Source organism: Mesoplodon bidens, assembly GCF_964165515.1.
Source record: "Mesoplodon bidens genome assembly, chromosome: 9".
In the NCBI taxonomy this organism is placed as follows: domain Eukaryota; kingdom Metazoa; phylum Chordata; class Mammalia; order Artiodactyla; family Ziphiidae; genus Mesoplodon; species Mesoplodon bidens.
In genome coordinates, this window is record NC_138166.1 from 8,718,641 (window position 1) to 8,734,118 (window position 15,478).

General features: G+C 42.1%; 1 protein-coding gene and 1 long non-coding RNA gene across 2 annotated transcripts in view; one reads left to right on the forward strand and one right to left on the reverse strand.

Moving 5' to 3' along the window:
• LOC308623085 overlaps nt 1-245 on the forward strand; it is a 34,075-nt gene extending 33,830 nt beyond the window's left edge. The window contains exon 4 of the long non-coding RNA XR_014016735.1: nt 195-245. This is a non-coding gene — a long non-coding RNA (uncharacterized lncRNA). The remainder of the gene's footprint in view (nt 1-194) is intronic.
• CCDC146 (coiled-coil domain containing 146) overlaps nt 1-15,478 on the reverse strand; it is a gene marked incomplete at its 5' end in the record, with an annotated part of 113,893 nt that overhangs the window by 34,288 nt on the left and 64,127 nt on the right. The window contains 4 exons of the mRNA XM_081244969.1: nt 158-231; nt 2,294-2,470; nt 4,331-4,388; nt 12,779-12,988. Coding sequence (XP_081101095.1) covers nt 158-231; nt 2,294-2,470; nt 4,331-4,388; nt 12,779-12,988 — 519 coding nt within the window. The remainder of the gene's footprint in view (nt 1-157; nt 232-2,293; nt 2,471-4,330; nt 4,389-12,778; nt 12,989-15,478) is intronic.

The window sequence follows — 15,478 nt, forward strand, 5'->3', positions numbered from 1 at the left end:
ACTTGATATATACAACCTAGACAGGGCCAAATGCAGATATCTCTAAAATTATAATGGTAATTTGATATGTTCAGTGGTTAATATTCTTGTTTTAGCATGCACACACAACTTGGGGGAGCGTGGGCTGGGAGGGATAAAAAATAAAATCAAGCCATACACTTTGTTGCGTGTTGTTTTTTCTATCTCTTTTCCAGTTTGTAGAGGAATGGATTGATGGTGGACCACTTCATCCTAGTAAAGAAATGGAACCATGTTAAATTATGTAGTCTTGGACCAGAAGCAGTCAAGCAAATTAAACAGGAAAGAGAAAAGAACTACAAGGTGTAGAATTCTTACTCTCTGTCCTGTACTATGCAGTGTGCTTTAATTATTCCGTTTCATATTCATCATGACCTTACAAGATGGTAATGGTTGTTACCATTTTAAAGAGAAGCTAACTGAGTGTAACACAACCTCTGGGCACTCTGCCTAGATTGCCTTTATGGAGGTACACCCATCCCTCAGAGGTTACACAGGCTCCTGACAGCTCATGCTTGTTCTCTCCACAGGATTGCCATGGCTGGCAGAGCTGCCTTGTCTCGGGGGATGGGGGGTGGAAGGCGGAGGGAGGCAGGCTGTGACCCATGTGGAGGTATAGCAGCCCATCCCTCTGCCTCAGGGTGGAACAACCTCTGCGGTGCAATTCATGGCATCAGGTTGCCGGGAGGGTTCTCCTGAAACCATATTTTGGCCCGGCTTCGAACCCCACCTCTAGCCTGTTTCCCTCGCTACCCTATGGGATCCTCCTTAGAGCTCCTGCTCAGTGAATACTTGTCTTAATCTCTGCTTCTAGGGAACCCTGCCTAAGACCGAGGCTAAGTGAAGGTACATAATTTTCCCAGACTCACACAGCTTGTAAATGGCAAGGCCAAGATTAGAGGCTAGTTTTGTCTGACGCCACTTTGCACTGTGCTCTGTGGATTTGCAGAAGATTCACTTTTAACCTCAAGAATCTTATGTACGTGGCAGGGGTTGTGGAAGAGCCCCTTCCTGGCTGAGGATCACACCGGACCCTGGGGTGTGGCGTGACAGGGATGCTTGGGGGTTGAAGACATCCCTGCAGTGTGGTGCATTTCTCCCTGGGATCTTGCTCAGTCTTGAGGCAGATCTAAATTTTGTGAGGCTGAAACTTGTACAATTTGAGGAGCTCTTCTTTTTTTTTAAGTATTATATATATATTTATTTATAAATTTATTAGTTTATTTATGGCTGCGTGGGGTCTTCGTTGCTGTGCACAGGCTTGCTCTAGTTGCGGCGAGCGGGGGCTACTCTTCGTTGTGGTGCGCGGGCTTCTCATTGCAGTGGCTTGTCTTTGTTGCGGAGCATGGGCTCCAGACACGTAGGCTCAGTAGCTGTGGCTCGCGGGCTCTAGAGCGCAGGCTCAGTAGTTGTGGTTCGCGGGCTTAGTTGCTCTGTGGCATGTGGGATCTTCCCGGACCAGGGCTCGAACACGTGTTCCCTGCCTTGGCAGGTGGATTCTTAACCACTGTGCCACCAGGGAAGTCCTGGGGAGCTCTTTTTAAGAAAAAGAATCAAAAGTTATAAATGATAATTAGGTTCAGGGCCTTGGCGGTGGTTCGTGCGTGTGAAGCCTTAGTTTCATTGGGGTCCTTGTAAATCCACCTGTGCTCAGTGCCTGTGTTCCGGGTGGCAGCTGGGTGCGTCTTGGCCGACTGCTCTGACTCTTAAGGAAAAGGAGGTCAAAGTGAATCATAACTGTCCGCTAAGCCAAGGTGTCTCAGATGTAGTTTTAAGACATAAGTCTAGGTTACTTCGATTGTTTTGAGACCCATTATACAAAGGTTTCAAAATAAAATGAAATTTAATTATCTCCTAAAACATAAATACAGGCCTTGCATCACTTTCACGGTGAGCGGGAAGTGAAGTGGAATCAAGCAGACAAAGAAGGATGCAGTAATAACGGTATACAAGAGAGGTGAGAACACTTGGTTGCCCTTGAAGGAAGTGATTGTGTTTGTGACACTCATTTCCAATACAGAAAACTGCTTGGTGAGGTTTAGAGAGGCCTTTGCCCCAGGTCAGGACTCCAATTTAGAGTGATGCTACCGAACACTCCAGAGTCTTCTGTGAAGTCCCAGAGCCCAGGTTTAGTTTGATAGGATCAGTCACAGTGCAGAACATTTCAGTTTGTGTTTGGTCTTTATCAAACATTTGCAGTCAATCTTCATACCCATGCACCTTTATGTCCTTGCAGGCACAATGTTTAAATATTTATGAGCTGTGAGTAACATACCTTTAAGGTGACCTGATATTCGAACAATTCTTCTAGTTCCTTCTGCTCCTTTAGTAATTGCTTTTGCTTGGATGTCAAATCTTCCCGTAAATTTTTAATTTCTAATCTCTTCTGCATTACTTCCTTACGTAATTCTTCAGTGCTTTCTCTCAATATTCTCATCTTCTTCTCTATTTCCTTTAAAAGTCATGAAAATGATCAGATTATACAGAGTCTGAGCAAACATTTGTCTCCCTAAAAATCAAATTAAAAACAATTTTACTCACCATTGTGATTATATTTGTTTTGAGATTCATGAGTGATTTCTTGCAAAGTTAAATGCACCTTATGATTTCTGACCTCTTCAATAAAGGCATGGCAATTGTACTGCGTGTGTTAAACAGCTTACATTAGATTTGAACTCATTTTTCAATTAATGCTCTTTTTTATCTTCCTACATTTTAAGTGTTTCCTTTTTCTGAGTTCATATTTATTTCATACCAAAAAGCTGTAGTAAAAATGTCCAGCCTTTTTTCTAGTGGCTTTGTGATTTGGCAACACCAGATGCAAATAATCTTTGAATATCAGGTTTATGGTTATCCTGAGTCACACATGAGAATTAAAGATTAGGAAGTTCATATTTGGAATATCTTATCCTTGGCACTCCTTAATCCCCTGCTCTCTTATTAATATTACTTCTCTAAGTCAGGCACATTATCCCCAAATGCCCTCTGCCCCAGACTCCTAACAGGTCTTTGTTTCCCATGACTGATTATCTGGGGAGTGTTTGGCTTGTGACAGAAAAGCCTTCTTATGCTCAGAAGGTCCACACGTTACTGATGCCTAAGTGGAAGGATCCATTTAGCCTGCTCTGGCCTTTCTGCATATCACCCTCCTCCTCCTCCACTGTGGCTTTGAGAGGGTAAAACTGGTGATCCTATCTATGGTCAGGAACTAAGATTCAAAATGCTTTTTCCCACAGAATCTGTGTTGAAAATGATGGTTAGGAATACTTCTGTACTAGTATATAATATATACATAATTATATTAATATATAATATGATGTATCAATATATTCATTCTCATATATTATAGCATTTTACTCTATGCATATAGAGTAAAGGCATTTTACCCTATGCCTTGGAATTAGACCACCACCAACATACTTTTAAAATATAACCATTTAGAAGGTGAAAGCAATGCAAAGTGTGATGATCTCTGTATTTACTTTCTATGATGGATTGCAAAAATAGGGACATAAATTCCTCCTGTTCTTGTTTGCATGCCTCTTTGCAATATGTCTTTGTCCTTATTCCCATTAAGAGGTAGGACCTGTTTCTTTCCCCATTGATTCTAGATGTGACCATGCGACTTGCTTGGACCAATGGGATGTTACCAACAGTGATTTAAGCAGAGGCTTGAAAAGTGCGTGTGTTGGGGTTTGCCCTCCCTTGAGACTGTCTGTCTCTTTCCTGAGACTGGAAACCCTTCCACCGTCATGAGAGTAACCAGTGACATGTGACCTTAGACCAACTAGCGGCCCAACTGGCTGACATCTGAATGAAGCCATCCTAAGCCTTCCAGCTCCAAGTGAGCCAGCTCAGACCAGAAGAATTCAGAACTGAGGAAAATAAGAAATGGCTGTTGTTTTAAACCACTATGTTTTGGGGCAGTTTGTTAGGCAGGAATTAATAAGTGATACACCTTTATAAAAATTTCTTGTAATAAGCTTGAGACAGTCAGGAAGCTATGAGAGTAATAGCTATAGCAAACATACTGTTTTTAAGTGCCAACCCTTTTTTCTTCTGAAAACAAAGCAGATATTGTCCAACTAAACATAACCTGAATTAGATGCCAAATAGCTAAATCCTATAATAGGCACCACTTATGTTTACTGTAAAAGTTATGCAGATATTCCTTTCAGCACCATCCATTGTTAAGATTTCTGGGTCTTTCAAATGTTTCAGGGTATGGTTGTTGTGATAAACATTAATATTTATCAAAAGGGGTGTTTCAATCCAGCTGTATTTAACAAAGTCTAGATCATCTAAGACTTACTCCTGGCTTAGGTATCTTCTCTAATTCCCTTTTTATGAGGCTTTTCTCTTCCATTAAGCTGCAAAACAAAAACAAAAACAAAAACAACTTTGACAAAGTACAAAAAAGTAAACTATTTCCACAGTAATAACTTTCTATTTTCTCTTCTCAGAATGCACTCCCAGGTGTGTTTGCCAGACCTGGTGTCCATCCTTTGTGATGGCTTCACTGAGTCCCACAGGCCCATTTAGGTGCTCCCTCCCCAGTCCTGCCTCAACACTGTACACACACCCATCAAAGCGGTTCTCTCATCATATTGTAACTGCTTGGGAGCACGAACTGCCCCCCAGACTCAAGTTCCTTCAGGTGGGCTCCGAACTTTTTATTTTATTTGCAATAGACTAGTACCTGCCTGGATTACTGCTACAGCCGCTACTGCTTTCATCAAATTATCAGATCCCACTAGCCAGTAGGTCTAAAGATGCATGCATACCAGGTTTATTTTTATGAAATTGTATTTGCAATAAAGTAAATTAACATTTGTGTAATAAGTATGCACCATGTGGAATTTAATATAGGTTAGTTGTGTGGACCACAGGCTGAAGTTGAAGTTTTTCAGAGTTTTGAACCCTTACGCCTTTCCTTTTAGAGCTTGCGTATAAATTGCTATTTTACTTCCAAGCTGTTGATCCTACACCTGAGCTGTGTTGCCACCAGGGGGTGGTAGTGCGCTGCCATCTCTGGATTGTAAAGACCACCTGAGTGTCCCTGAGTTTCAAAATGGTGATGTGAAACCCTCCCACAAGATAAGATTTACAGTCTTTTCTTTAAATATAAAATGATATTTTCTTAAACAAACATAAAATGGATAATTCTTTAGGACATTTTAAATTACATTTCTATCATCCATTTTCTCTCTTTTTTTAAATCTTTATTGGAGTGTAATTGCTTCACAATACTGTGTTAGTTTCTGTTGTACAACCAAGTGAGTCAGCCATATGCATACATATATCCCCATATCCCCTCCCTCTTGAGCCTCCCTATCCCACCTCTCTAGGTCATCGCAAAGCACGGAGCTGATCTCCCTGTGCTATGCAGCTGCTTCCCACTAGCTAACTATTTTACATTCGGTAGTGTATATATGTCAAAGCTACTCTCACTGCACCCCAGCTTCCCCCTCCCCCGCTCTGTGTCCTCAAGTCCATTCTCTGTGTCTACATATTTATTCCTGCCCTGCCACTAGGTTCATCAGTGCCATTTTTTTTAGATTCCATATATAAGTGTTAGCATATGGTATTTGTTTTTCTCTTTCTGACTTACTTCACTCTGTAGGACAGACTCTAGGTCCATCCACCTCACTACAAATAACTCAATTTCGTTTCTTTTTATGGCTGAGTAATATTCCATTGTATATATGTGCCACATCTTCTTTATCGATTCATCTGTCGATGGACATTTAGGTTGGTTCCATGTCCTGGCTATTGTAAATAGTGCTGCAGTGAACATTGTGGTACATGTCTCTCTTTGAATTATAGTTTTCTCAGGGTATATGCCCAGGAGTGGGATTGCGGGGTCATATGGTAGTTCTGTTTTTAGTTTTTTAAGGCACCTCCAAACTGTTCTGCATAGTGGCTGTATCAATTTACATTCCCACCAACAGAGCAGGAGGGTTCACTTTTCACCACACCCTTTCCAGCATTTACTGTTTCTAGATTTTTTGATAATGGCCATTGTGACGTGTGAGGTGATACCTCATTGTACTTTTGAGTTGCATTTCTCTAATAATTAGTGATGTTGAGCATCTTTTCATGTGCCTCTTGGCCATCTGTATGTCTTCTTTGGTGAAATGTCTATTTAGGTCTTCCACCCATTTTTTAATTGAATTGTTTGTTTTGTTGATATTGAGCTCCATGAGCTGTTTGTATATTTTGGAGATTAATCCTTTGTCTGTTGTTTCATTTGCAAATATTTTCTCCCATTCTGAGGGATGTCTTTTCATCTTGTTTATGGTTTCCTTTGCTGTGCAAACAAAAAGTGTTTTTCCTATGTTTTCCTCTAAAATTTTATAGTGTCTGGTCTTACATTTAGGTCTTTAATCCATTTGGAGTTTATTTTTGTGTATGTGTTAGGTAGTGTTCTAATTTCATTCTTTTACATGTAGCTGTCCAGTTTTCTCAGCACCACTTATTGAAGAGGTTGTCTTTTCTCCATTGTATGTTCTTGCCTCCTTTGTCATAAATTAGGTGACCATATGTGTGTGGGTTTATCTCTTGGCTTTCTATCCTGTACTATTGATCTATATTTCTGTTTTTGTGTCAGGACCATACTGTCTTGATTACTGTAGCTTTGTAGTATAGTTTGAAGTCAGGAAGCCTGATTCCTCCAGCTCCATTTTTCTTTCTCAAGATTGCTTTGGCTATTCGGGGTCTTTTGTGTTTCCATACAAATTGTAAATTTTTTTGTTCTAATTCTGTGAAGAATGCCACTGGTAGTTTGATAGGGATTGCATTGGATCTGTAGATTGCTTTGGGTAGTATAGTCATTTTCACACTATTGATTCTTCCAATCCAAGAACATAGTATATTTCTCCATCTCTGTGTCATCTTTGATTCCTTTCATCAGTGTTTTATAGTTTTCTGATTACAAGTCTTTCACCTCCTTAGGTAGGTTTATTCCTAGGTATTTTATTATTTTTGTTGCCGTAGTAAATGGGATCATTTTCTTAATTTCTCTTTCTGATTTTTTATTGGTAGTGTATAGGAATGCCAGAGATTTCTGTGCATTATTTTTGTATCCTGAAACCTTACCAAATTCATTGATTAGTTCTAGTAGTTTTCTAGTGGCATCTTTAGGATTTTCTGTGTATAGTATCATGTCACCTGCAAACAGTGACAGTTTTACTTTTTCTTTTCCAATTTGTATTCCTTTTATTTCTTTTTCTTCTCTGATTGCCGTGGCTAGGACTTCCAAAACTATGTTGAATAAGAGTGACGAGGGGCTTCCCTGGTGGCGCAGTGGTTGAGAGTCCGCCTGCCGATGCAGGGGACATGGGTTCGTGCCCCGGTCCGGGAGGATCCCACATGCTGCGGAGTGGCTGGGCCCATGAGCCATGGCCTCTGAGCCTGTGCATCCGGAGCCTGTGCTCTGCAACGGGAGAGGCCACAACAGTGAGAGGCCCACGTACCGCAAAAAAAAAAAAAGAAAAAAAAAGAAAAGAGTGATGAGAGTGGACATCCTTGTCTTGTTCCTGATCTTAGTGGAAATGCTTTCAGTTTTTCACCATTGAGTATGATGTTAGCTGTGGGTTTGTCATATATGGCCTTTATTATGTTGAGGTAGTTTCCTTCTGTGTCCTTTTTCTGGAGAGTTTTTATCATAAATCGGTGTTGAATTTTGTCAAAAGCTTTGTCTGAATCTATTGAGATGATCATATGTTTTTTTATTCTTCAGTTTGTTAATATGGTGTATCACATTGATTGTTTTGCATATATTGAAGAATCCTTGCATCCCTGGGGTAAATCCCACTTGATCATGGTGTATGATCCTTTTAATATGTTTTTGGATTCTGTTTGCTAGTATTTTGTTCAGGATTTTGCATCTGTGTTCATCAGTGATATTGGTCTATCAATTTTTTTTGTGATATCTTTTTCTGGTTTTGGTATCAGGGTGATGGTGGCTTCGTAAAATGAATTTGGGAGTGTTCCTCCCTCTGCAGTTTTTTGGAAGAGTTTGAGAAGGATTGATGTTAGCTCTTCTCTAAATGTTTGATAGAATTCACCTGTGAAGCCATCTGATTTTTTTTTTCTTTTTTGTTAAGAAACATTGACTTTTTTCCTTTAAAAGATGTATACTTTTATTTATAGAAATACATCATTCATAATCCCACCCCCTCATACCACAATTGATCATTTTTATTTTCCTTGTATATTTTAATGAAATTATATTAAATATGTATATATGATTGAATCCATTTTTACCTAACGTGTAATTAAAATAGTTTCCCAAGTTGCAAAACAGACTTCATAATTAATAGTTTAATAGCTAGTTTCAAGGTTTTCTAGTGGGTGGATGTACCATAATAAAATAATCCTTAATATTGATATTATCTAATATATACTGAACGTACTGTATGCCAGGTTCTTCACAAACATCATTTCTAAACTGCAGATCCTTTCTAAGTGGCTATTGTTACCTTCACTGTACAAATGAAGAAACTGAGGAGTTAGGCACCTCTTCCAAATTCACCGGTCAAGGCTGAAGTGACTTTCAAACCCAGCTCTGTCTGACTCCAGGGTGCTTTTCAGTATCAAGCTCCCTCTGGAATACATTGCTATTGAAATATTCCACTATTTTTCAGAAGTTAGATTGCTTTAGATTTTTGTTTTTATAAATAATAATGTAATAAACATCTTTATGCATTGTCTGTTTTCTCCTTTTGGGTTCTCGTTTTTGCGTGGCATTACTGGGATGAAAAAAAGTTATTGTACGTGTGCCTTTTTTTTTTTTTTTTTTGCGGTACGCGGGCCCCTCACTGCTGTGGCCTCTCCCGTTGTGGAGCACAGGCTCCGGACGCGCAGGCTCAGCGGCCATGGCTCACGGGCCCAGCCGCTCCGCGGCATGTGGGATCCTCCCAGACCGGGACACGAACCCTCGTCCCCTGCATCAGCAGGCAGACTCCCAACCACTGCGCCACCAGGGAAGCCCTATGTGTGCCTCTTGATATACATAAACCTGTAAACTTTCAAACTGACATTAAAATCTAAATCTGACATTTTCAGCTTTTCTGACTAAGGGGTGGTTCAGTGTCAGAGCTCCTCAGGATTCATTACTTTTCTACAGCAAGAGTCCAAACTGAAACCATGTCATCAAAGGATTTTGGTTTTAAGGACTTGTGGGTGAAGAGGGACTGCTGGAAGCCCTGTGTGCTGCCAATTGCAAGAGGCATCATCCACATCAGGAGTAGAACCAGCCTGAATGGGTGGAAGTTATAAGAAAGAAGATTTCTGGACCAATACAAGCGAAAGCCATCTAAGAGTCAGGCTGCCCAAAGCTGGGCTGGGCTGGGCTGGGCTGGGCTGGGCTGCTGTGGGAGGTTGTGAGCCCGCATCGTTGGAGGTGCTGGAGCACAGACTGAGTGGCCACTGAGAGAAGACTCAGGTGATTCTTAGAGTAGTCAGTGCTGAGGATCACTCTGTGGACCAGCAGTTCTCAGTCTCTGACATGAATCAGAATCACACAGGAAGTCTGTAAGCAATTCAAACATCGCCTTGAGTGGGGAGGCCTGGACAGAAAGTGGAATCGTTAGTTTTAGGGTTGGATCTGCCTTGTAAATGTGTATCTTGGGTGTTTCTCTCTCAGTTATGAGGACTATACACTGCAAAACCTGTTCTCTGTTCTTGGTTGGCACAGGGGGAGCAGGAAAGGTGTTTTTTTTTTTTTTTTTTTTTTTTTTTTTAATGTTTAGAAGGTAAAATCTGCTCCGGCTGTGAGTTTTTCCTTACTACTAATCCTGATGCACTGTATGGCCCTCTGTCATATTCTAACTTTCTGGAATTCCAGAGACATCACTAAAATAATCCCTCTGTTCCTTTCTTACCAGATCTGTTTGTTTCTTGGTTCCAATTTTGCTGTTACTGTTGGACTAAGAATGGAAAATGACTGCTAAACCCCTGGGTGAGCACCAACAGGGAAGCAGCTGTGGGAGAGGAAATAGTTACTAAGGCCACAATCACACTGTGATAGTCCTGCGCACGTGCAGCACGCGTGTCCCCCTCTCCACGTCCACACCCATGACAGACAGCACTGACCGACCACGGCCCTGTCTCCCCAGCTGACGGAGACTTATCAGAATATATCAGATTTATCACGAGAGACACAATTGATTTGCCATCCAAATCTCAGGACTTAACTAGTAAGCAGAGAAGCCCCCAAAACGTAACAAAGTGAAGGCGAGGAAAACCTTGAAAAAATACTAAAAAGTCTTTTCAGGGAAAGTTTTTGGAAAGATAATGACTTCTACTTTGTTTCTGAAATAAGTTCTCAACAGTGTTTATTTAATCACTTCATTACTTATTTGTAATGTATTTACTTAATTTATTTAAGTAGGTTACATATTCTTTCCTGAACTGCATATTTATCAAGAGATCATCTATGAATATGAATCCAAAACCAGGAGCTCTTGTAACAGATTTAATTTTTAACCAGTCATGTAATTATGCTCACCATTAGCATTTAATAGGAGTTTATATTATGTGAAAACATAAGAAACTCAACCAAATTCTACAGGAATATCTTTTCTCTAGCATATGTGAACAGTATATTGTTCTTAGTAGCTGCCAGTGAGTCAGAAGTTCCTAAAGATGCTGGGGTGGAGGAGTGCTAGTTATTTGGTCTTCTGTTATTCAGGCTCTGAATAAACTGAGATTTTGTTGTGCTGATTTGAAAAATATCATCTGAATATTTGGATGAATAGTTTTGTTTTGTTTTGTTTTCCCTTCCTCTCCCTGGCTTAGTTTCTTTATTTTTATGTGGGGATGGAAATATCTACTTTTTTCCTGGGGAGGGAGTGTTGAGTGAATTTGTTTCCGTACCATGTAATGTTACCTATGTTAAGCCAATGAAGTATACAGCCTATAATTCTTTCCTGGTATTTCTTTTGGTATCACCATTATTTTTATGAAAATAAGTTTGTTAATTCTTGCGCTGCTAGTATTTGAGAATGCAAGGGAGTTTGCTTAAGCTACAGTATTACATGATAACAAATGCAAAAAGAATACACACGGAACATTTCTGCAAACGTTAATTTTGAATGTCCTTGTGTACTGTAGGTCACTGTGTACAGTTCTCCACCTCCAGCCGCATCCCAAGCAACTCAATGAACAATTTGCCTGTCTATACCTAAAAGGCAAGAGTTCTGGTCTTTTTCTTTTTTTTCTTCTCCCCTTGGCAGGAATACTTGGAAATTTTAAACAATTTAAATATCAACTGACTTATGGTCCCTCTTACCCTTTTGTGGAAATGTCAAGCATTCATATTTTCAATACTAATGAACAGCCACCAATTGTTTTAATTTCATTATTTTCTCAACTGAAAGAGTGCTTACAGAGCACAGAAATAGTTAGGCTTTCTTTTTACAGATCTCACTGGTGAGCCTGAAACAAGTTTAGACTGAAAGACAAAGAAGAACTCAGATTTCTTTGCCCCTGAATATAATTCGCCTGATTAAGCTAGTCTTCTTCATCCCCCAGTTGAAATAATAGGCCCCAAAGAGAGGATTCAAAACCAGGGTGGGCAGAGTCCTCCAGAGGTCCCTGAAGTCATTCGCTTATCTCTTGGCAGGACTGAGTTACATTCACTCTGAGGCAACTCTGCCTACTCTTAAAAATAGCCAGAGAGGGCTTCCCTGGTGGCACAGTGGTTGAGAGTCCGCCTGCCGATGCAGGGGACACGGGTTCGTGCCCCGGTCCGGGAGGATCCCACATGCCGCGGAGCGGCTGGGCCCATGAGCCATGGCCGCTGAGCCTGCGCGTCCGGAGCCTGTGCTCCACAACGGGAGAGGCCACAGCAGTGAGAGGCCCGCGTACCGCAAAAAAAAAAAAAAAAAAAAAAAAGCCAGAGAAAGGTCTGTCACCTTAAATGGTAACAAATTCTAGGAGAGATGGTTTGGCTTTCTCTCCGGTACCCAGGCACAGCACATAGCACAAAACCTTGATTGCAGTTGTTTTGAAATTCAATCTAAATAGTGTGATTTGCTGAACAAACTCTTTCACTGACTTGCTATTCACAGGAGGAATGTTAGAGGAGATTTTAGAAATAACATTTATCCCTTCTAGCAATACATTTCTGCTTTAGTTCACTGAATGACATCCTCCAGATTTGGATAACTGAATGTGTCTTCCAAAAGGGTATCACTTTCTTCCTTGATCCTAAGGAATAGTCTGGTCATAGGAGAGTAAGGTTGACTATGTGGTCCCCATTCCTATATTAGAAGAATCAAGTGAAACAGATGTCACCATTCACATACGGCTTGTTTGGCAAGTGCTTGTGGGGTACTGGCCATGCAGACATAGGATCTGATATCACAAAGGGATAAGGGGCCACCACCAGGGCTGGAAAGGCGGAGAGTGTGTGCCAAGTCCTGGTTCTATGGAGTGTGTTCTGTGGTTGCAGCTCCTGATGGGTATGGCTTTCCTGACACACGGAAACCACTACAGGGATCTCCTCTTCCTGAGAGCGTCTCCCTGTCACCTGAGCTTTTTACTGCAAGTTGTGTAACCTTCTTTTTCAGGGACTGCCTGTTCTAGGGAATCAAGGAAAGAGCTAGGCTTGTAGTCCTCTTAGCACTGGTCTCTCATACTCACTGTACCTAAAATTCCTTCTTCAGTTAGTCTAATTTTTTTCATTTCGTTTATGTGCAAACAGCTCTGCTTGTATCTGTCTTCAGCGAGCTTGAGAGAATCGTGTACTTACCTCTTCAAGCTGTACTGATTGTGGAACTCTCTTTCCGTCACTGCACGGTATTCATTTTGATACTTGAGAAGTTGTTCTCTCATTTTGGAGACCTCGGTGGGGAATGCCTGTGGAAAATTGTCAGCCTGCTTCAGGTGAAACTGCTGCTGTTGTATTTGCTCAGTGAAATGTTTGGCATCCTGTAGCAGTTGGACCTCTGACTCTTGCATGCTGGGTCCCATAAAAACAGAGATTTGCATAATGAGAAGTGCACACCTTCAATACCTTTAGTAACTCCTGTGGGGAGGGTTCTAGCGAGGAGTGGAGGGAGTGTGTCCACACGGCTGCCCCTGTGCCTTCCATTCCTGGGTTCAATTCAATTCAGTGGCATTTTTGTGCCAAGTCTTGCACTAGGTACTAGAGGCAAATGGAGCTCACAGTCTAGCAGAGGGGAGCAGACGTGGATAGGCAGAGGGAATACCAGCTGACATGTGCTACCACTAGTGTCTTGATCAAGATGGTGGGAGATGACAGAGAAAGGCTAAGTTGGATGGGAATGGGATGTTTGCACTTGACATTAAAGAATGATCATGAGGGCTTCCCTGGTGGCGCAGTGGTTGAGAGTCCGCCTGCCGATGCAGGGGACATGGGTTCGTGCCCCGGTCCGGGAGGATCCCACATGCCGTGGAGCGGCTGGGCCCGTGAGCCATGGCCGCTGGGCCTGCGCGTCCGGAGCCTGTGCTCCGCAGCGGGAGAGGCCACAACAGTGAGAGGCCCGCGTACCGCAAAAAAAAAAAAAAAAAGAATGATCATGACCTTCCAAGGGTGGGAAGAAGAATAATGAAAAGAGTGGGTCCTCCCTCCAGCTGCCCCAGCAACCCTGGCTTTCTCGAATTCTTGGACTCTCATGACCTGATTGAAGGAAAACCTTTGCTTCCTTAGTGATAAGAAAAGACAGTGAGTTTTCTAATGACACTTTGCTAGGAAACCAGGAAGAAAAATTCTCCTGTAAAATTATGGACTTAAATTAATTTACAGATTTCTGATCCTAACATCAGTGCCTGGCTACAGCTGGATGTGAATGTCACAGCAGAGGGCGATTCCTACAACTCCAGTTATAGTCTATGTCTTTGGCTTTATCTTGGGAAAAGGGTTAAGCATCTGGCTAGAGGCAGAACTGAATGAACATAGAAACTGGACTTAATGGAATCTCCAGTAATCTTCTAGAAATCACTCACCTATGCTGCATCATACGCTAACATGAGCTCCAGCCTTACCGGCAGACTTGATTTATCTTTCTCAGAAACCCAGCTTCCTCACATTTGCCATCTCTCCTGTACGGAAGCAAGAACCTGCCAGTTCCTGTTTTAAAGGCAGCTCTCTCTCTGTGTGTGTGTGTGCTCCCCATCAACTTTCCTCACCGGGAGAAATCTTCAGGTTTCTGCTCATTTGCAGAGATGCCCAATAACTTAATCAAGCCTGTCTCAACTGAAGTTACCAGCTCCACCCATTTTCTCAGGCTTCAATATGTCATTTGCTCAATAGCAGAACATTTATTGGGACATCATATGTTCCAGGCGCTATGTTAGGTACCAAATAGCAACAAGAGCTACAAAGATAAGAGATGCAATTTCCGTGAATGAAAGCTGGAGTTATTTCTTACAGTTCAGTTTCCTTGTATATACTTTGTAAATCTGGAGTTACCTGATGTCCTTAACATGAGTCTTCAACTATGGAATTGTAAGGTATTGGCTTGGGCCATAGTGCCTGTTTTCCCTCAGAAAGTGGGTGAACAAGGTGGTTAGGGTTCCAGCCAGAAGACAAGTGGTAACTTACACACATGGACTTGAAATATAGCATCAGCAGAAGAGAATTTAACAACTCTTTTTTTTTTTTTTTTTTTTTTTTTTTGCGTTACGCGGGCCTCTCACGTTGCGGAGCACAGGCTCCGGACGCGCAGGCCCAGCGGCCATGGCTCACGGGCCCAGCCGCTCCGCGGCATATGGGATCTTCCCGGACCGGGGCACGAACCCGCGTCTCCTGCATCGGCAAGCGGACTCTCAACCACTGCGCCACCAGGGAAGCCCCTTAACAACTCTTATAATGTGGTTTCTATGGAAGACTCATTCAATTTCAGTCCAGCATTTCCAGCCTGTATCTGTCCTGCTACGGCCCCAGCAGCAAGAGTAAAGAGTCTATATCTTCATGCCTCTCCCACCCGCCAGGCAGTGGGGTGGGAGAGAGTGGTGGGTGTTGGTTGTAATCACAAAAGAGGGACTTAAGGGGTCAGGAGGGGCTAAAATGTGGTAGCAGAAGGGAAGTAATGGTTTTGCAACACAACCTGGAAAGAGAAAGAAAGAACGCCATAGCCTTGGTCCTGCATGGCTCTCTGACACTGGAGGTTGGTTAGGAACGGAGATGGAGCTGAGTACGTATGGGGTGGAGTCACAGTGAAGGGAACATAGGGATGCAGTTCTGATCTTCTCCTTTACTCCTCCTCAGGCTCCCATCCTCAGAGGAGCCAAATGCATGGGCAGTAAAAGAAGTAGGAGTAATGGTTGGAGATCGGGGGAGAGGACGGCTGGGGAATCACAGGACGGAGTTTCTATTCACTGTGTCTCTCCTTGGATTTTAATGAAGATGTCATGCAAAGCTATGAGGCAGCAGGTGGAGAAAAGGAAGAGGCTTGGGAGTGGCAGCGGAACAGGATTTCCCCTTCTT